At 44.6% G+C, this 22,380-nt stretch overlaps 2 protein-coding genes and 1 pseudogene across 2 annotated transcripts; 1 reads left to right on the plus strand and 2 right to left on the minus strand.

The window, feature by feature from the left end:
- The first annotated feature begins 5,258 nt into the window (after positions 1-5,258).
- On the plus strand, positions 5,259-5,352 carry LOC147480711 (small nucleolar RNA R71; annotated as a pseudogene).
- Positions 5,353-19,204: 13,852 nt separating this feature from the next.
- On the minus strand, positions 19,205-20,380 carry LOC147480712 (uncharacterized). The gene has a single exon (XM_086578731.1). The coding sequence runs from the start codon at positions 20,378-20,380 to the stop codon at positions 19,205-19,207; it is 1,176 nt and encodes a 391-aa protein (XP_086434857.1).
- Positions 20,381-20,459: 79 nt separating this feature from the next.
- Positions 20,460-20,963, minus strand: LOC147480713 (uncharacterized). The gene has a single exon (XM_086578732.1). The coding sequence runs from the start codon at positions 20,961-20,963 to the stop codon at positions 20,460-20,462; it is 504 nt and encodes a 167-aa protein (XP_086434858.1).
- Between the last annotated feature and the right edge of the window lie 1,417 nt (positions 20,964-22,380).

Genomic DNA, 22,380 nt, shown 5'->3' on the forward strand with positions numbered 1-22,380 from the left:
AGTATCTTTTAGGTTGAATTTAGGATAGAATCTACCAATTTTATCGAGATTTCATCCTACCATGATACTTATTCATATATATGCCTAAACGGCCATATCTTCACCTTGACTCCGCAATAAATTCTAACACGAGGGTCATATAAAAATCATGCTGGAATAGATAAAACCACCCCCAAACAATTTGGGAAGGTGGGATCAATATTAAACAACCACGCATAATGAAAATAACCACATTATATTAAAATTTTCATTCAAAGTACATTTCGCTACAAAATTCAAATTACGGAAATAAAACTTACATTAAAATAAATGACAATAATGAAACTACAAATAAACATAGAAAATCAAACGATACTATCCCTAATCACTCCTGTACTGGTAGTGGAGGGCACACGCTCAGGAGATGGATCCTGAGCTCCCGATGGGCCAGCACCATCCGTCCTTCGGCGACGACGCTCGTGCCTCGATGGTGTGTCCTCAGAAGGAGAATCCCCGTGAGGTGGGAATCGTGCAAGCATGTCAGCCCGGAATTGGCGCTGGGCTTCTAGCTCGGCCCTCATCTGTTCCCACCGCTCGTCCTCTCGTTGGGATCGGATTTCAAAGTTATGATGGATAGTTGCCTGTCGAGTCCGGAGGTCTTCGCAGATAGTGTTGAGCGAACGCATGCCACGATGAATCACAGCCATGCGTTCTGCGTCTGACCAGCACCTCTCCAAGGCATCCGCATCAAAACAAGTCAAGTCCTCCTCATCCTCTGAGGCATTCTCGTTTCCCCCATCCTCCTCGACATTCTCATTGTCATCATACTCCTCGTCCTCTACCCTATCCTCAGGTAACCTCCAAACTCGTTGGATACACTCCTTATAGATGCGAGGATTTCGGTGTAGGGTGATGTAAGACCTATCAAACGCTGAAATGCCGCTTCTCAACTTCAAAGATGATCTTGGTTATCAACACATGGAGAGGTGCAAATGACTTCCCCTGCTCCCCTAATCATGCTAAGCAAAACTCCAAGATACGAACTTCGTACTTCGCTCTGGAGTATCCATAAAATGTGGAGGCAGATTCGGACCGATGTCGCCGCACTTCTCCTTCCCCAGATCGTTCGACCAATCCACCGAAGCTGCGCCCGGTGGTTTGGTTCTAAGGGGATGTTCGGCGAACACAATGCGATCTCGCGATTGTAGTTCCCTCTCAGAATCTTATCCACGCTCATCAATGGCTCTACCCCATTATATTGGGACTCCTGCAACGTGACATCCAGATGGATTCTAGGCGGAATGCCTAGAATCTCCGCCAACAACCCAGTAGTCACTTCCTTCCCCTCTTCGCCACCACAACAAAAATCCTAGTCCCTTCTAACTCCCTCGTATTGTAGAACCGTCGGACTAAGTCTTCGTGGTAATAGGCTTCAGTCGAGTACCACAAGCTATTCCAGTCTTGACTGATCATTTCGTCACCGTAAAACGGCGCGAAGTGGTCGCCAGTAAAAGCTTGCTCTGGTAAAATTCGGCGTTGTTGAGCCATTGGAAGTTTGAATACGGTTTGAGGTTTGTAGAAGGTAGGGGGAAGCAATGAGGGACACCTCACTAAAAAGAACGATGGTGGTGGTGGTGTGGTGGCGCGGCAGCACCAAAATTTTTTATTTTATTTTGATTTCTTGTGGTTTTTGTTGATGTAAATTGGTGGAGGTTGTTGGCGGTGCGGTTGGAGTAGATTTGGGTTGGGTCTTGGATTGTGGGCGTGGGTAAATTTCGTTTTCTTTTTAATTTTATTTTGTTTTAGGTTTTTGGAGCTTTGGTGGCGTTAATGGTGGTTTTGAGAAGATGATCGCGACTGTTGGGCTAAGGTAAAGAAAGAGTCGCCGCTCAGGCGCTGGTGGTTGGGTTGGGCCCCAAATCGAAATTTGTGAATTTTTCGATTTTTTCGCGAAACTTCAAATCAAAATTGCCACTTCGTTACCAGTCCGATTTTCGTGAATGAGATATGGAAATGATCAGGAGAGAATTTCCAATCTAATGATCCATAAAACACTCTATTCCGACCGTGGATGACATATAAGATAGTGGAAAACGCCTTGAAGTGCGTGCATGACGTACGTTATGCGAACAATTGAACTCTAAATTCATGGATTATGTCAACCCGGATCGTAATACAATTAAACGGCCTAGGCAACTGTAATGGGACATAAACATTATAGGACGGAAACACGAACACCCCACCCCCAAACAAATTTTTTACAACGAAGCTTAGAAAATTTGTTTTTAGCAGTGGGTCTTTTAAAGTCAGATTCCCGAGACTTCCTACTTTACTATGTTTATTATTTAATATTTTTTTACTTTTTTAAGGAAAAACAATGAGCAAGAAAGACATAATTCACCCCATAGAGAAACATGACTCAAAAATCCAAGAAAAACATGCAAGAGTGGAAAACGTGAATTATGTTAAACGTGGATTTAGGATCCGGTACTTACAGCCACACACTCGTAGGGAGGGCCCGGTTACCTTAATGGTGCACTCGCCAATATATGGAAATGAAAGGAAATGCACCAAACACAAAAGTTGAGTCGTTTATAGTCAGATACTCGAGACTTTATCTAAACATATGTATGAACATGCAGTTTATCATATATCAACAACCAAAATAGTTGTGGATCATTCCATAAATAAATATTACAGAAAACATATTCAAACACAATCAAGCACCAAGATTTCCTATGACGCAACCTAGTAAAATGAAAGCGAAGTCGGATAACCCTATTACTTAACCTAGCATGCACCTTTTTTTTCATTTTTGAACGAGAGGGTGTCCTAGTGAATAAGTGTAGAAGAGTGAATGGTTGTGGAGAATATGGTCGATATGGGTAAGTTGTAGAAGGAAAACATGAAAAAAATGAGGATGTGGGTTTAGCACAAAACTCATTCATAGTGTAGGTAGGGAATGTCTCCAGTCTGAAAATGAAGGTGTCAACCGCTTTTGTCTTCTGAAGTATTTGTTTACTAGGTGGATTCAAAAAATTATGAAGCACAGAAGAAACTAAAGGCTCGAAAGTGCAAACTTCGAGATTCCTTTGAAAGGGGTGGAAGGAGGGAAGTCGAGGTGGATGTTGTGGAAAGTAGTTCTTGATAGGGTGAATTATCACCGCTCTAAGAAACTCATCGAATTGCTCATCTAGATTGGTCATATCCTCGTTACTATGATAGTCCTCTACATCTTTGAGAAAGTCATCTATCTCATCCTCCTCATCCGTAATATGTGTATCGACTAGTGAAGGGATGGAAATGTTGAGTCCGAACTTCCAAAGGAAAGAAATTTGGGCATATGATTATCGTGGAACGTGTTGTTGAAATAATCTCGAGCAAAGCTCTCGATCATGCTAACCTCTCCATCCATAGATCGAATCGGGTAACCGTGTCTTTGTTTTAAAACATTGACTTCAACGTAAAGATGGCCAAAAGACATTGAACCATCGCGGCAATTAATGAGCGCATTGGCGTTGCCGTGAAATGACGCCTCTAAAATTATCGGGACAGAGTCGCTAATCGACTTCGATATCGATGATGATGACAAAATCAGCCTGATAGTAAAAATCCCTGAACTTTTACCGAACATTTTCGACGACACCCTTAGGATACTTAATAAACCGATCGACTAATTGCAACGCCATTTTAGTGGGTTGCATCTCGCCTAGACCTATTTGTCTATACAAATAAAACGGGAGTAAGTTAACACTAGCCCCCGTGTCTAATAACGTGGTCGTCGTATAGGAATCTCCTAAGGTGCATTGTACAGTAGGACGACCAGGGTCCTTGTACTTAACAATTCCATTATGTTCAGATAGAGTTGGGAATTGTTTTGTTAAAAAGGCGTCTTTTGGTATATTGGTCTTACGCCTAGTAGTACACAACTCCTTAAGAAACTTAGCATGGTGTGGTAGCTTTTTAATAGCTTCGAGGAAGGGAAGGTTTATAGTTAGATTCTTGAAAACGTCCCTAATCTCCTCATAATTAGTATCCCTAGTTAACATGGCTACTTTTTGTGTAAACGGTGGTTTCTGTCTATATTTAGCAATGGTATCACACGGATGTTTAAACGCGGGCTTCCTCGTTTCTTAGGTTGTGTTATGAATCGGGTACCTCTACAGTGGTAGGCTCTTCAGTTTCTATTTCGGTATCTTGTAAAATAGCAGGTGTAGGGGCAACTGGTGGGGTAACTATAGGCATAGTTACTTTGTTATCAACCACTCTGCCAGAACGGAGAGTGGTGATGGCATTTAGCTCACCTATATTTTCATATTCATTACTAGTATTATCGGTTACTTCAAAGGCTAAGTTTGTTGTTTTAGGATTAGGTATTTCGTGACTTGGAAACACACCTTTGGGTTGGGCTTTATCTTGAGCCAACTGGTGGGTTAAATTAGTAACGGATTGTAGAAATTGCCGTTAGATTGAGCCATGGTTTGGAAAAGTTTTTTGGCTCACTTGTATGAAGGTGTCAAGACGATCCGGTTGTGTGGGTGTAGTAGTCCGCGGGGTGGTGGATTTGGAACTATTTCGCGAATTATTTATGGGTGGATTTTGATAATTATTATTTACCTAACGATACCTCTATTAGCATTATAATTATTATAACTACCTTGACTTTGTGCTTGACCTTGTCGAGGTTGCACTTGGTTGTTATAATTATTAAAATTACCCCTCGACCACGCCCTTGTCGTGGGTGGAGCTTGGTTAAAATTTTGTGTTGGCCTAACATATTGATTATTGTACCACGGAGGTGTGACGTGTTGGTTATTTCTCCAACCGAAGTTGGGATTTTGTCTCCAAGGGGCTTAGGTTCACTATTAATGGAACAAGCCCGTTCATAGGCAATAGGGCGACGATTGGAGTCGGATGCTTTCGGGGCTCCAACAGAAACTACATGGATTTGAATTTACGCTCATGACGGGATAGGCTTTTGTTGTACGTAAAATGGCCTCTACCTTTTTGTGAGGGATTCAATTAGAGTTTTAAGCTCGAGATCTGATTTAACCTCAAACATACTTGGTAGCCTTAACTATTGAAGAAGAACTAAGCGGAGGAAATGGAGTAATCGTCACTACCCCCAGTTGTTATTTCGCTTTAGTTTGATCCTCTAAAAATTTATAAGCCTCCGAGGCTCCTTTGCTTAAGAAACTACCCCATTCATTATGTCTAGGACTTCTTTATGGTGGTGTAGAAGTCCTTTGAAAAAGGCACCTAACTAACGTGTCTTTGCTAAGTTATGATGTGGACACTCTATAAGGAGATCGGTGAAACGATTCCAAGCCTCTGAAAATGTTTCATGAGGATTTTGTCGAAAGAAATGAATCTTGGAAAGCATCTCATCCGTCTTTAGGGGTGGGTAAAAATGTTCCATAAATAGTCAACAAGTTTAGCCCACGAGTCCACGTAATTAGGCTTGGGCGCTAACAAGACGCCTTTATCGGGCTAAGGTGAAAGGGAATACCCTTAGTTTAATTTGTTCCACACCAACCGTAGGATGGTGGAATGTTGTTAGGACTTGTTCAATCCTACGCATGTGCTGATAAGGTTTTTCATGGTCTAATCCATGAAAAACGGGTAACAAATTAAAAATATTTGGGGGATTCGAAATCCCCACAGGGTCTGCTAGAACGATGCAAGATTTGGGGCTATCGCCAAGGCTTTGTAGAAGTCGAGGAGAGAGGAGTCTCTCTTTCTTCGATCATTATATCGGTGGTGTGTGTGTGAAATATTAGCTAGAGGTGTAGTGGGTGGTATACTAGATAGACTTGTTTGTTGACGTTGTTGTGCAATTACGTTCGGTGTTTTTGTTCGGCCAGACCTTAACCTCATACAAGGCTAAGACCAAACTTAGCTAAACACATCAACACTCCAAACAATTCTGATATACTAGTATAAACCTCTAACAGGAGATGCGAGGTGTGGAAGAAAGGAATACCTGATTGCGTCCTTGCTTCGCTTATGAATAGCGTCTTGCTTACGCGGGTTCAGTGTTTATAACAAGTTAGAACACTGAAAAACTTGAAAAATCAAAGTTCGAGTCAAAACTGTAGAATTCCGGAAAAATTAGCAAAGGCGCTGGTCTCATCATAGCGCGTCGCCCCACATAGGGCTGGTCGCTCGGTGTTCCAGTTTATGGTAAAAGGCGCCAGATAGGCCTGGATCGCTTCGGTGTAGTTTTTTCCTAACTTTTCAACGCTGAATCGAAAACCACAAAGATGAATCAAACCAGGGGGTGGGTGGGTGAAATGGGACTTTAAGAAAAGTACTTACACTACGAAAACAATGCGAAAGTGAAACTAAGATGGCAGCGGCGCCATTTGATAAATGTAAAAATTGATAGTTTACCTACGAAATGAACGATGAACTCAAAACGTAAGTAAACTAAAACTACTCTTACGTGCCTATATTGCTTATCAAAGATTTGTTCTACTCTCAATTCTATTGAACATAGTTGAGTAGGAAGTTCGTTCCACTCCTAGTCCTTCCGCACGTTATGTTTCCTAGTATAATTACTCTACTCAAGGTCTAATGAGAGATTTACGAAAAGGCAACTAGACTACGATGCAACTACCCACAAGATGCAACTAGTCGATTATTAGAACAACTATGGGAATGCTACGTTTATCTATGATAAGGAGTTAGAGGGGGATTGATTCCACCTTAACTCGACTTAATCCTATTAATCGAATTTAATCGTCGTAATCCGAATTGAACTGCTTCGCAGAACAATTGGTTCTTCCTAATCCCTAATTACACATGGTATTCCTACCAATTCATAACTAGCATGTGAACGACTAAACCCATTCTCATGGTGAACTAATTGTTTCTAGAGTTGAAAGGAAATTACGACGACTCTACGATAATCGGAATCAAGCTTTCATCAAGGCTTCTCAACCCCCTCTAATGGAGGTTTAGCCGAGAATCATTACGCAATCATTTCGGATTAAATTAAAACTAAACATAATATAAAGAATTGAAATTTACTAATCTAAATTAAACAATAATTAAAATCTAATTAATAACTAAGAATTGAATACAAGTAATAAATGAAATCAGATCTAACACAAATGTAAATGACAAGAATCGAAATTGACAAATAGCTATTTTATTTATCAAACTAATTAAGAACAATTGATTCTGGAGTTTAATCTAAAACCAGAATTGGATTTGAAACTAAACTTAATTAAAAACAATCAATCTAGATCTGGAAGCTATTCTAATGGCTACTTTCTATACTAAGCTACATTTATTTTCTAACCTAATTATCTACCCCTAATTTTCTACCAACTTTCTACCATTAACAAAGAGCTAAGCTTTGGTTTTTATACTTTCAGATCCAAAAATCGTGCATGGGCTTGGAGCCATGTTTTGGGCCAGAGAATCAGGCCCAAAACCCAATTCTTTCAGTCCAGAAAGGCCTCTTCAGCTGCAGTTGTCTTCAGCAGACTTTTCGTCCACTTTTGCTCCTCTGATTGGGTCAAGGCTTGGACCATTGGAAATCTCTTTCCGAGCCGTTCGTTTTGACATAAGGTAGGCCCTATTCCGAGGTCTGAGTCCAAAGATACGGCCTCCGGAAGTTCTCACGACTTTGTGTCTTTCATTTACGCCCAGCGTCGACTTTTCAACTTTTGACCGGGCTTTAGAAAGGTTTGTCTTCTCGAATCTTGGACTTTAATCACGGAACTCCTTAGTAACCGACCTTTGCTCCTTTATCTCGCTAAAGTGGCACATTTCTGTACATAATGGACTTTGAAGCCTGAAATGCATAAAAACACGTAATCAGTGTTAACTCTTAATTATTACTCACATAATTGGTCTAATAGTCTGACTGTTACAAGGTTAAACTACAGTTTTGGGCTCTTATCACTAACACAGGAGGAGAACTTAATAAAGCAAGAGAAGAAGTTGAAAACAATGGCAGCAATGAGAATGATGGCCATGAGGACATTAATGGCGAAAATGAAGGAAGTGACAAGCAATTGAAAAGAGGTTCGGATGAGAAACAATCTGCAAATAAAAAGGTTCGCACAGGTGATGCCATTGCCGCAGTTATGACTTCCATGACTGATACATTGAAGTTTATGGTAGAGACCAATTCACGTGCATGTCTTCCCACTGTTGATGTGAACAAGTTATGCCAAGAAGTTAATAAAGTTCTAGATTTTGATCGTTCTCTAACACTACGAATTGTTGATTTGCTTGCAACTGATAAGACTAAGGAACACGTCTTTTATGGGCTTCCGGATGATTTTAAGAAAGAATGGTTGATGATGCATCTCAATGTTTAGAATACTACTTTTAAGAGGAGGTTTAAACATTCAAAAATAAAGTTTATAATAAATTTGGTCTGTAGACCTGTTGGTTTAGAGTACATTTTTTTTTTGAATATCAACTTTGGTTTGGAAATTTTGAGTGGCCAAACAGTTGATTTGATATTATGTGGAATTTGGAAATGAATTCCGTTGTGCAACCAAACATAGGAATTCCAATTTAAGGAATTTTAACTACTTGAAATTGTAAGTCTTGGAATTATATTTTCAATTCCAATTCCACAGGAAAACTTCCAAACACACCCTAACTTGGAACGACTTCTCCAAAAAACCCACTCCTTTAAGATTTCGCAATTTTTGGGTTTATCAGACAGAGTTTAAGACTATGCTAGAGGAAGTCTGGGCAACATAAATCTTTAATAATCCGATGTACAACTTGATGCAGAAACTCAAGATACTAAAGGAAAGGATTCGACCATGGGCACGGAGAAACTTCTCCAACTTACATGAGAGAGTAAATGTAGCAAGGTAGAACCTTCAAGATGCTCAAATTTTGCTCCAAAACAAGTCTGATGATGCCATGTTAGGAGAGGCAGAAAGGGAGGCCATGCAGAAATATATCAATCTTGCAAGAGCATAAAGCGATAGATATGGACCAATCGAGGAAAAATGGATGATAGATGGCTTATTAGGATGCACAAGCTATTTTTTCAATTCATTAAAGGAAAAAATAGCTAAGAAAGGTATATGGACTATTGTCAATGAAAATGGGGAGACAAATCCATGGACGGCGTAAGTGGCGGCAGGATCATTGTTGATTACTTCACCGGGATGTTGGGCAATCGCAAAGATCACCATTTAGGGAAAGAGAGTTCTTCATGGACTTGAAAGTTTGGAATACTATTGAAGCGACTTTGTGTGATGTTCTAGATGCCGAGGTAACGGGTGCAAAGATAAGAAAGGTAATTTTTTATATGGAGAATAACAAAGTGCCTGGACCAGATGGGTTTAATCCATTCTTCTTCAAACAGTGCTGGGAAACAATGGGAGACGATGTCATAAATGCAGTCCAAAATGTTTTCAGTAACTTCAAGATGTCGCGGGGTATAAATGCAACTTTCCTGTGCCCATTCCAAAGGTGAGCAATCCTTCAAAAGTGGAAGATTTTCGACCCATAGCACTGTGCAACACGATATACAAGTGTGTTTCCAAAGTAATCACTACTAGAATGCAACTGGTGATTTCTGACCTTGTTCATGAGAACCAGTCTGCTTTCATACTAGGTAGATCTATACAAGACAACATACTCATGGCGCATGAAGTGTTGAGAGGGTATAATAGAATACATGGTACTCCCAGATGTTCTATTAAACTAGATATTAGGAAGGCATATGATACGGTCAGTTGGCAATCTATTCTCTACTTACTTGAGAGATTTGGATTCCCCCCGAAGATACGCCGATTGATTCATATGTGTATCAGCTCACCATTCTATTCTGTCTTGGTGAATGGGTCTCCTGAAGGGTTTTTTGCTGGAGGAAGAGGGTTGAGACAGGGTGACCCCATGTCCCCTTATCTATTTGTGATTTTCATGGAAATTCTGGGTATTGTAATCAGGGAGAGTATTGCTTCAAAACTCATGTGCTACCATTCTAAATGCAAGAGGACTTTGTTGACGCACTTGGCCTTCGCTGATGATGTCCTTATTTTCTGCAAAGGGGAAGTAAGCTCTATTGTAGCTTTCAGGGATTGCTTACAGATCTTCAGTGAAGCGATTGGCTTTAAAATCAACTCTCAAAAGACTACAATCATGACGGGTGCCATGGAGCATCAAGAAGCAACAATATTGGCTCAGTTACTGGGTCTGGAATTTGTGAAACCGCCAGTGAGATATCTCGGCCTCCCACTATTTTCTAATCATCTGGGTATCAAAGAATGTCAACCTTTGATTGAGAAGATAACATGTAGAATCAAGGATTGGAAAACTAAACTTTTATCCCATGTAGGTAGATTACAATTGATTATGTCGGTTTTGAGCTCTCCAAACATCTATTGGGCTCGAACTTTCATTCTGCCATTAACGGTCCTTGAACAAGTGGAGAAGATATGTACCACTTTCCTTTGGAGTGGGACAGAAGCTAAGAGATGTGTGCATCAAGCAAGTTTGAGCACTATATGCAAAACTAAGGAGGAGGGTGGTTTAGGCATGATGAATATGGAAACATAGAATAAGGGTGCTCATTGTGGGTTGTTGTTCAAGATAGCAGTGTCTGGGTCAACTGGATTTGGGAGAATCAGATGAGAAATAAATACTTGTGGACCATGCCGATTCCAGCTGACTACTCATGGTCATGGAGAAACATCTTGAAGTGCTGGAAAGAAGCAAGAGAGTTGATTAGATACTCTATCTCAAATGGCGAAGACGCTGCTTTGGCATGACATTTGGTGTAGTAGTAGTCCATTAATTAACAATGCTCAAGCAGTAGCAGAAATTCAGCTACCTCCCAATGCGACAGTGAAGGAACTCTTGACAAGTGGAGAATGGGATATAATAGTGAAAGATTTGCAGTGTCACAACCTCAGAGAAGATATCTTGCGCACACTAATTAATCTACACCTCGATAGAGACCGAGTGGTGTGGCTTCCTCATCACAGTGGTTCCTTCACTTCAAACAGTGCATATCAAGCTTTGAGAAGACAAAGGGAAAAAGTAAAATGGCAGAGACTGGTATGGGGCCGACTGGTAATCCCTCGGCATTCCTTTACTTATTGGCAACTGTTCTCCAATAGTTTGTCCACCCAAGACAGGTTAGTGCAAAAGAAGATACTCTCTCACTCCTCTTGTTGTTTGTGTCAGCAAAGTAGGGAGTTCTCTAATCACCTCTACTTTGACTGCACGTATTCTCGTGAGATCATCAATGGAATCAAGCATATTTTGGGTATAGTTACTGATTGCAGAAATTCCAACAGAGAATGGTCGTCTATTCTGAAATTCTGCAGGGGCTCGAGTTGGGTGACTAAACAAAACAAGAACGAGTTAAGCTGAATACTGATGGGTCACTAACAGGAGAGGGTACAGGACATGGTGGAGCAATCATGAACATAAAGGGCAAAGTTCTGGCAGCGTTTTCTGGTAGTGGGGGCGAGCGGTTAGTTCTATTCCAGGAACTGAAAGCTATAGAGGTTGGGCCGTGCAGATGGATGGAGATGGGCTTCGAGAATGTAGATGTGGCTACAGACTCACTTCTAGCAATCCAAATAATAACTAAACTGGCGAATCCACCATGGAACTGTCTTGATGTGTTAACACACATCTTAAAAATTTCGACCAAATTTAAAAGCTGTAATTTTGCTCATGTATATCGGGAGACCAAGAGTCGCTGATCATCTTGCAGGACCATGGTATTGATATTTTGCATGTTGGTCCTCCTCTAGATAGAGAATTATATAATCTTGTTGAGGAGGATGTAGCGGGTATCATATATGTACAATTTGGTTGATTAATGCAGGTAGGGGTCCACCTAACCCTAGCTTAAATTTTTTTTAAAAAAAGTTGCAACTACGCTTTAATCCTTTTTTTTTTGTTGGTAAGCGAGGTTGTTATAGGGTCCCTACCCCTTTTTATTAATAAAAAAATAGATCTTGTTAGATTCTTACATACTCACACCCCCTAACATCTTCATATACAATTTTTTTGATATCCTCTAAGAAGAAGCGAGGTATAGTTTCAATAAACCTAACATTAGGACAGTTAGCTGCTAGCGCATCAGCGAGTCTATTAGTTTCTCTATAAATGTGAATGATAGAGAAGTGTTCCAGTCTCTTCCTCATATGTTGTATTCTCTTGAACATCTGCTTGATGTTGTGACCTATCCTCCTCTCCTGTTCTATTTATAATCCCTCATCTCTCTCTTAGGCCATCCACCTGTCCCTCCATCTCTCGGTCCATTGATTGCCGCGTGGAGGGTTCTCGTACGACCCCAGGGTTTTCCCGTGCTCCTGCTGGGCACGTGTCCTGATGGTACAATTCCAGGTCAGCTATCCCTTCAAGTCGCGGCTCTACACTGTCACTCCTCGGTTCTCAGCCTTCATACTTGACTCCTATGTCCGCGGCCTTAATAGAATGCTTCTCACCCCACTGCATGTCCTCTTTCTGGATCCATCACCCGCCGGACCGTCGGCCATCATAAATAGGGTCGCTACAATGCCCCCTCTCGAGTCCGCGAACCTCCTGAATGTTCATGGGCTCGAGAACCCATTTTGCCAGCTTTTTCTCTTGGCTTCTATTTCATGGTTTCTTATTATTGGCACATGTGTCCCACGCGTGCTTGGTTCGGATCGCCTCGTTTCCCGCTCCTCCATGTGTCACGCATCCTCTGGTTCAACTGACGGCTCCTTGGTTTCCGCTCCCCTTTTACCCCCTTCACACATCAAGTTCCACTCGCTCCCTCTCTCCTTCTCATTTATTCCTCACTCTTCTTCTTCTTTCTCACCAGACGCCATTTTTGAACTTCCTACTTTCTTCCTACACTACTCTCTTTCCTCTTTACATTCAACCCTTTCCCCTTTCTTGTTTTCTTCTCACCTTTCCTCTCTATATACCTTGCTTGCTCTTGCTGTTGGGTTGACGCATCAAGTTGGTAATCTTTCCTCTTCTCTTTTGCATTTCTTTTCGTGAATTGTTCATCTTCCTTAGCTCTCTCCCCATGTCGGATTCCCAATCAGAGGGTCCGACTTTCTCGCAGTCATATGCGGAGGCGTCTTCTCCTCCGTCTGATCCCACCGTGGCCCCCTCCACCACTAGGCGGCCTTTCAAACTTCCGCCGCCTCCCCCACGCTCCCGTCGACCTAACCTAGAAGCGATTAGGGTTGGCTATGGTATACCTGACGACATCCTCCTTGAGCACGTGCCTGACGTGACTTACTTCCCCCATTTGGTTCCCCCCAGACCTAGATGTCTCGTTGCCACCGCTGTTTCTACTAGATGTCGAAGTATGTAACCACTTCAACATTCCCCCCGCCAGGGTATAGGCAATTTTTGGCGTATCATGTATGCCGCAAACCATTACAACCTCCACCAGGAGCCCCGAATAGTTCTCCGCGACATAATTTCTCACTACTATATACGCAAAAGCACCAAAGACGTGAGCGTTGGATATCACTCCTTCTGTGTCCGTCCTGGTAAATAGTCTTTCGTCCTCAAACTCACCACCTCAGACAAAACTTGGCACCATTACCCCCTGTACGTCTCCGGTAATTTCTTGTCTGCGGATGTTCCATCTGAAGTGACTCTCAATCATCTCACCTTCCTGCCTCGCGGTGAGTTCGATTTACTACATCTCTTTCTTATATCGATTGTGCGGTGGACTCACTCTTTATCTTTATTTCTCTATTATGCGCAGGTTGGAGGACCGACTCGAAATCTCACTTTTACACCGGTGTGAAGTCCGCGGTCTTTGAACAAAGCCACAACCTGGGCTCTTCTCAAGCTGAAGTTCTCGGCATAGATTCCTCCCACGGAACCCCCTTACTGACAGACCCCGCTCTGCATACTTTGGGTAAATACTCTGCTCCATTCTATCGTCCACCTCCCCCCAAAGAACAAAAGCCTCGGCCTTCACCTCCTCCACCATCCGCGTCCCATCCTCCCAAGAGTAAGCCTCGTAGTCGCGGCTTCACTCGCAAAACCACCAAGTCTCAGGCCAAGGCTCGTGCTCTAGCGGAGATAGTCAAAAAATCCACTGCCCACCTTCCTTCTCAGTCCTGCCGATATACACCCTCTTCCTTCCTCTCCCTCGCTAACTGGGAAGATCAATATGTTCCTCCAACTTCCCCTCCTATCGACTCCCCGCCTTCCCCCATGGATGTCTCCAAGATTAAGTTATTCGACAGTGACTCTGACGATGAAGTAACTGAAGTCCCCAACTCTCAAGCTGTCCCGGCCTCAGCTCCCCCCCCTACGTCCACGGATCTCTCGTCTGAAGAGCCCCCACACAAGCGCAGCAGATCCTCTCCTCCCGCAAGACTTTCCGCGGCTCCTCACCCCTCTTCCCAGATGCAGCGCCCTGGCAAGGAAACTGCTCGATCTCTCCCCGGGTCTGCGGCTCCGGAAATTTTCCTCCCCACCTTCAAGGTGCGCGGCCGTTCTGTCAATGTGGAGGACTCTGCTCTGGAAAACCCTGTTGTGGCCTCAGCCATGTTCTATGGTTCCTATCTCCCCCGCGACCTGGCTTATGCAGATACTAGGACCATTGAACAGCATCGCACCTCCCTCTATGTCGGCTGGGAGAAGGTATGTCCCTCTTTCCACACCTTCCACTCTCTGCTTTATCCATTGTTCTGACTGCTTCTTCGTTGCTAGGTGAGCTTGGACATGTCCTACATGATCCGCGACCTCTTCTTTTCCCTGGGTACTGTGGAATCTTTAGAGAAGGAGGTCGGTGGTCCCAATGGACTAAGGACCACCTGTGCACGCCTTCAAGCTGATCTCGCAGCCGCGAACATGGCCAAACTTCGAGCTGAAGATGAATTAAGGACTGCCGAAGCTTACCACCAGGACTTTATGGACGGAGTGAATGACCGTTTGAGCAAGCAGCGGGAAGCTTTTGTCCTCCAACACACTGAGAATACTGCCGCTCTCCTTCTGCAACACACTCAAGAAATGGAGCAGCTGCGGATAAGCTTCAAAGCTTAAGCCGACAAGTGTGTGGCCAAGAAGCTCGCTGACAAACATGCACGTTTAATCAAAGAAGGCCGACTCCTCCAAGAAAAACCTCCCTCTCCCATGTCAGAAGATCCAGTTGTCACGATCCCAATTGCCATGGACCGGTGATTTTTTCGATTTCGGTTGATGTTGCCACTCTCGATCTGCTGGCGCCCGAAGACCCTATTTGTGAGGCCACCTCCCGGGCCATGTCCTCGAGTGCTCTCGACCATGCACCCTCGGCCAAGACTTGTTGCGAACTTAGATTAGCCCCCATGTTGGCTATCTGTCATTTTACTAGCTGTCTTGTAACTAACTTTTCCGACTAAGTGTGCCATTGTTATTATTTTTTCTTTTCTTTTTTACTTGTGTGTTTGTTTGGTTAGGAACTGTTTCACTCCCCCACATTATATGTATGATCCCTTGGCTTTAGTTATTGTTTTGACTGAAATGCTGCTATTCATCCCTTTCCATCTCTACTCTCTCTCCCTTTGTCAGTCTCTACACTGGGGCCTTCTCTCTTCTTGCCCCCATGTGTGACCCAAGCCTCTCACTCGTGAATATCTCATTTCACTTCACAGGCACTCATAGACTATGAGGTCCATCGGGGTAGCTCAACCTGCCGTGGACACGATTTGAGCAGTTTGTCCGCGAAGGGCTCATCCCCACCGCGACCTCTCTTTTGGAGTGGCTTCGCCAACCGCTGGGCTTCTCTCTTTGCCCCCGGGTGCAGCGTATGCCTTTCTTCCGCGGATGGCTCTCCCGGATCCGCGGCTCTAATTTGAGGTGGACCTCTCGTCCTTGGGCATCTCTTTCCCTCAAACCATGTTTAGCCTGACTGTTACATTTATGCGTAAGGGCGAAATTTACTCCCCAAAAGTGCCATTGTATTATATATTTACAAACAGCTCCGATTATTAATGTCGCTTCACGGACTTTCATTACATTCAAGCATAGAATTTTTTAACATTCTCACATTCCATGGCTTTTCTAGCACTTTTCCCTCTGCTGTTCGCAGCTTGTAAGTACCAGCTCCTCCTACGTCGACCACTGTATAGGGCCCCTCCTAGTTCGGTCCCAGCTTTCCGTCATTCTCTCTCTTGGTACTGTGTGTCACTCGTCGCAGCACGGCATCCCCTACTCTGAACTGTCGCGGCTTGACTCCCTTGTTATAACGTCTCTGAAGGCCGCGGTGATATTCCTCTAGTCTGATTCGCGCCGCGTCTCTTCTCTCTTCTGCTAAAGTCATATCCACTGCCAGTATGCTCTCATTCAGTCCTGTTTCCACCGCTCTTGTCCGCGTTGTGGCTGCCACCATTTCCGAGGGAATCACGGCCTCGACTCCGTAAGCTAAAGAGAAGGGAGTTTCCCCGGTTGACGTTCGAGACGTTGCCTGTATGCCCAGAGAACATGACTCAATTCATCTGCCCACACGCCTTTCTTATCCTCTAGCTTCCTTTTGAGATTGTTCATAATGGTCTTGTTAGAAGATTCTGCCTGCCGGTTGCCTTCTGGATTGTACGGAGCTGAGAACCCCTGCTTCACCTTGTATGCTTGTAAAAACGCCTGCACTTTGGATCCGGTGAACTGGGCTCCATTGTCCGCTATGATAATATATGGCAACCCAAATCTACAGATGATATTCTCCTACAAGAACTTTATCACTTGAGCTTCCTTGACCTGTTGTAGGGCCACTGCCTCGATCCACTTGGTGAAATAATCTGTGACCGCCAACATGAATCTCATTTTGCCGATAGCCATGGGCAGCGGACCCACTATATCCATTGCCCACATTGCGAAAGGCCACGGACTAGACACACTATGTAGTGGTTCCGCTGGCGCAAAGATCATCTGAGCAAATTTCTGACACTTTTCACATCGCTTAGCGTAGTTCACGGCATCCCTCTTCATGTGTGGCCAAAAGTAGCCTAGCATTATCAATCTATGCGTCGTTGTTCTGCCCGCTGAGTAACTTCCACAGTCTCCCCCATGTAACTCCGCCAGCACCTCTAGGGCTAACTTCGGCCCGAGACACTTCAACAAAGGCCCGTTAAAATTCTTTCGATACAGCTCCCCTTCTATCAGTACCTACCTCCGAAAAGTCTGCTCCAATCTCTTTTTCTCCTTTTTATCTTTCACCACGTCCCCAGACAAAAAACTCTTGATGGGCTTAATCCAACCCCCCTCTTCCTCCTCCGCCTAACATATCTCAGCCCCTTCCTCTTCCACTTCCTCTGTACTAGGTTTCTCCAATCGCTTTACGTTTATCACTCTCTCTTCAGACTCAGGAATTGTGGCAGCCACGTATGCTAGGGCATCGGCATGTTTGTTCTCGCCGCGACCCAAATGTATGAACTTGATCTTTGCAAACCTGGTGGCCCTCTTTTGCAGCACTTTCAAATATTTTACCATCCGCGGGCATCGCGCGGCAAACCCCCCCGTTTGCCTGGCACACTACCAAATTCGAGTCCGAATACACTATCAGTTCTTTTACCCCACATCCTCTGCCATTCTTATGCCCGCTATTACCGCCTCATACTCTGCTTCATTATTGGATGCCGCGGGGATGGTTAACTCCATTCTGTTGTTCTCTGGCGTGACCAACACCACTCCTATCCCACTGCAAGTGTCTGTGGCTGACCCGTCAGCGAACACTCTCCACCCATTTCTTCGATCCCAGGGGTCCAACCAGTCCTGTTCAATGATTTTTTCCGACTCCATGATCATCTCTTCTCCCCAGGTGGGATCCTCCGTTGGAAACTCTGCTAAGAATTCTGCCACCGCCTGCGCCTTCTCCGCTATTCTGATATGATATTGTATCTCGTAAGAACTCAACATTACTGCCCATTTCAGCATCCTCCCAGACTTTTCTGCTTTCAATGCTTGCTTTAAAGGCAGATTTGTCACCACCACTACAGAGTGTGCTTCAAAGTATGGTTTCAACTTCAAGGCAGAGAACACCAATGCCAAGGCATCTTTTTCGACTCTGCTATACCGGGTCTCGGCATCCAGCAGTGTTTTACTTTGGAAGTACACCGGCTTTTCTAACTTACCCACAATTCTGACTAGTACTGAGCTAATGGCATACTCTGTGACCTCTAAATACAAGTATAATTTTTCTCCTTGTTCCGGTCGCGACAGCAGAGGAGCCTTACCTAGATAACTCTTCAACTCCTGGAACGCCTCCTCGCATTCCGCAGTCCATTCGAAATCCAGAGTGTTTCTCAGCAACCGATACAACGGCCTACACTTATCTGATGACTTTGAGATGAACCTATTCAAAGCCGCGACCATTCCTGCAAGTCTCTGCACCTCTTTGACGTCCTGAGGCGACGACATCTCCACTAGGGCTCTTATCTGCTCGGGATTGGCCTCTATTCCCCAGTAAGTAACTATGTATCCCATAAACTTCCCCATAGTAACGCCAAACGTACACTTCTCTGGGTTAAGCTTTAAATTGTACGACCGCAGTATATTGAACGTCTCTTTCAAACCCTCTAAATGTTCTTCCTCCGACATGCTCTTCTCCACCATATCATCTATGTAAATCTCAATCCCCTTTCGAATCTTGCTTTCAAACATTTTCTCCCCTAGCCGATGAAATGTGGCCCCGACGTTCTTCAATCCAAACGGCATTCTCGTATAACAATATGTACCGCCTTCCACCATGAAGGCTGTCTTCTCCTGATCTGGCCCATACATGGCAACCTAGTTATATCCCATTGATGCGTCCATTAAGGAAAACACTTTAAACCCTGCAGTTCTATCCACCAGCTCGTCTACTCTCGACATGGGGTAGCTGTCCTTGGGACATTCTGAATTCACGTCAGTGAAGTCGACGCACATACGTACCTTGCCATTCTTCTTAGGCACCGCGACCACATTTGACAACCAGTCGGTAAACGACACCTCTTGTATTATACCTGCAACCTTCAACCTCGCGACCTCCTCGCGAATTCCTTCGGCGTACTTCAGTCTAATTCCTCGCATCTTCTGTCTTACTGGCTTAGCGTCTTCCCTCATATATAACCTATGGCATGCGAATTCTGGGTCTAATCCGGTGACCTCCTCAATCGTCCACGCAAACACATCTTTATTGTCAGACAAAAACTGTACTAACTTAACCTTCCATTCCTCAGACAAACTGGACCCCACTGATGTGAACTTCTCCTCGTCGCCTTCCCCCAAATTCACTACCTCTATCTCATCCAAGGTCTTCGGTCCTTTTGTTAACTCCGCCGACCTCTCCCCAACGGTGCACTGTAATTGCTATGCATGCCTCTTCCTGGAACGCGAAGTCTCTTCCTCTGATCTGCAGATCAATCTCTTCAATCACTCGGTGGATCGTTTTTTTAGGCGACACCGATCCCCATTGAACCTCATATACCCCGATAGGGGTAGGGAATCGAATCACTTGGTAGTAGGTAGAGGGAACTGCTTTCATCTCGTGAATCCACCTCCTTCCCAGGATGGCATTGTATTGCGAGTCGGCGTCCACCACCTTGAATCTCGAGAACACTGTAACGGGTCCCGTTATCACTGGGAGCAGAAGCTCCCCTAAAGGTTCTGTCATGCTTCCGTTGAACCCATACAAATTTGTTGGTGAGGGTCTCAACTGCTTCCTTTCTATCTTCATTTCTTCCATTGTCCCTCTAAACAATAAATCTACTGCACTGCCGCAGTCCACTAACACCCTCTTTATCATGTAATTTCCCATCGCCACTGTGATCACCAGCGCGTCCTCATGCGGGGAATCGATGGCCTGAAGGTCCGCATCGGTGAACATTATACTTCCCCTTCCATTCGTGGACCAGGAGGTCGCCCGCGAATGCCCTGCTGATTCATGGACCTGTTGTATGCTCGCCGCCCGCCGTATTCTGTCTCGGTGTGCATTGTGGCTCAATACCTCTCCACTGAAGATCACGTTGATCGTCCCCAATATCCTCCCCTGGGTCGGTGCTTGCTCTACCTTCTCTTCTTCTGTTATAAACTCCTTCAACAACCCCTTTCCTATCATCCTCTGAATCAACCATCTTAACGCATAGCAGCCGTCCATCTCATGGTTGTGTATTTGATGATAGGCACAATAGGGTTTGCCTTGTACCTCCACTGGTTTGGTTCGCGGACCCTCATACCCCTGCAAATTTTGAATCAACGGTAGTATCTTGCTCAACAACTTGTTCAGTGGCACTTGCTCTACCTCGCGATAGGGCTTTCTGTCTAGACTCTCCCTCCTAGCCTCTTCTCTGCTCCTCTTGGGCCGCGACGAATATCCTCGGTATCCGCTGCCCCCTTTGTCCGAGGACCCATATCGCCGACACCCCTCGCCCTTTTCCAGCGATAACACCGCCTTCTCTGGCCTTCTCACCTCCTTCTGCATGGTGTCTTCGTACCTGATGTACTTTTCCACCCTCGGGTACAGATCCTATAATGTTGCAATCTCATTCTTGGCTACCGACTCATGTACCCTTGCTCCCGGGCGCACGCAATCCTCTCTCGAAAGCTATCACCACCGTCCTTTCGTCCAGATTCTCCACTTTCAAGGTCTCCACTTTGAATCTACACAAGAAGTCCCTTACCGATTCAGCGGACCTCTGCCTTACGTTGAACAAGGCCGCGATGTCCACAACACACTTCTTCTGGTGTATAAAATGATCAATGAATGCCTGCTCCAACTCCTGAAAGTTATTAATACTCTTAGAAGGTAATCTGTAATACCAGTCAGATGCTCCCCCTTTTAAGCTTGCCGGGAACATCATACATCTCAGCCCGTCATACCGCGGCTCCTGCCACAATGGCATCTGCTGCCGGAAGTGATGAATGTGGTCAGCGGGGTCCCCAGTCCCATCGTACCTCTCAAACCTTGGCTGGTTGAACCTCTTCGCCACCTCCGACTTCCAGATCGAGTCCGCCAGTGGGTTGCGGTTCAACCCTGCCACCACCTGACTCGCCGCACCTCCCATGCCCTTGGCCTATTCCAGACTAGCCTTCAGATTGCTGGCGATCATTTCTCTGACTTGCTCCTTGGTGAGCCCCACCACCGTCTGTTCTTCCGCATCTGTTCCCCCTTCCTCCTCTCTCTCTGCTCTCGACACCTCCCTTTCCGACTTTCCGACTCCTCTATTGTCTCTTTCTCTCTCCTTAACCCCTCATTTTCTTCTCTCAACCTCGCTATCTCCTCATGCAACAACCTTGTTTCCTCCGCCTCTGACATTACTGTCTCTTCCCTACCTTGCTCCTCCCTTTCACTCCTTACTGATTCCACATCCATCTCGGCGACCGTCGTCTTTTTTGGTCGACCCACTCTTCTTTTTTTTGCCATCTCACTATTTTCCACTCTCTGTCTCCACAGACGGCGCCAAATGTTGTGACCTATCCTCCTATCCTCTTCTCCTGTTCTATTTATAATCCCTCATCTCTCTTTTAGGCCATCCACCTGTCCCTCCATCTCTCGGTCCATTGATTGCCGCGTGGAGGGTTCCCGTACGACCCCAGGGTTTTTCCCGTGCTCCTGCTGGGCACATTTCCTGATGGTACAATTCTAGGTCAGCTATCCCTTCAAGTTGCGGCTCTACACTGTCAGTCCTCGGTTCTCAGCCTTCATACTTGACTCCTATGTCCGCGGCCCTAATAAAATGCTTCTCACCCCACTGCATGTCCTCTTTCTGAATCCATCACCCGCCGGACCGTCGGCCATCATAAATTAGGTCGCTACACTTGCCTTGCCATGGGTACTTTTCCTGCTGTACGAAAGATACTACATTCGCTGAATTTGTTTGCACTGTCACTCTCCTAATGTCATGAAGTAATGCTAGCTTGAGTCCGAGTTCTAGGCCTTGCATCTCAACCAGTGCTATTGAGTTATAATCAGAAACTCCATGTGTTGTGGCAACTACAATGCCATTACTGTCTCTTAGAACTGCTGCCCATTGTCCCCTTGTACCTTCTACACTGTCGTCAGTATTAAGAACAAACATTCCCTCTTTCACCATTTGCCATTTACACTTAATTGGGATTTCAGGTCTACTTCTGTGTCTTTATTCCATATAGACCTGAACCTTGCTCTCTCGGGGCCCTCCTCCGATCCATTTTGATTTTGATTGAGTGTATTTTGGTCTTGACATCTTTCATTATCAGATCCAACACTTGTGCTGCAGTAGCGAATTTATTATGGAATATCCTTGTGTTTCGTTCCCTCCATGTCCAGTATATGAAACATTGAAACCTGTAAGTATCGGTCTCAAGGCATCCTGATTTCCTCCTTTCCCCTTGCTCTTAGCCTGTACCCAATCCAACTCTTTCTGCCATGATTGCTTCCTCTGTTTGTTGTAGCCAGCTCTAGCTATCAAACCTTGCCAGACATATTGTGAGAAAACAAAA

This window comes from Coptis chinensis, chromosome 8 (genome assembly GCF_015680905.1).
Source record: "Coptis chinensis isolate HL-2020 chromosome 8, ASM1568090v1, whole genome shotgun sequence".
NCBI lineage: Eukaryota > Viridiplantae > Streptophyta > Magnoliopsida > Ranunculales > Ranunculaceae > Coptis > Coptis chinensis.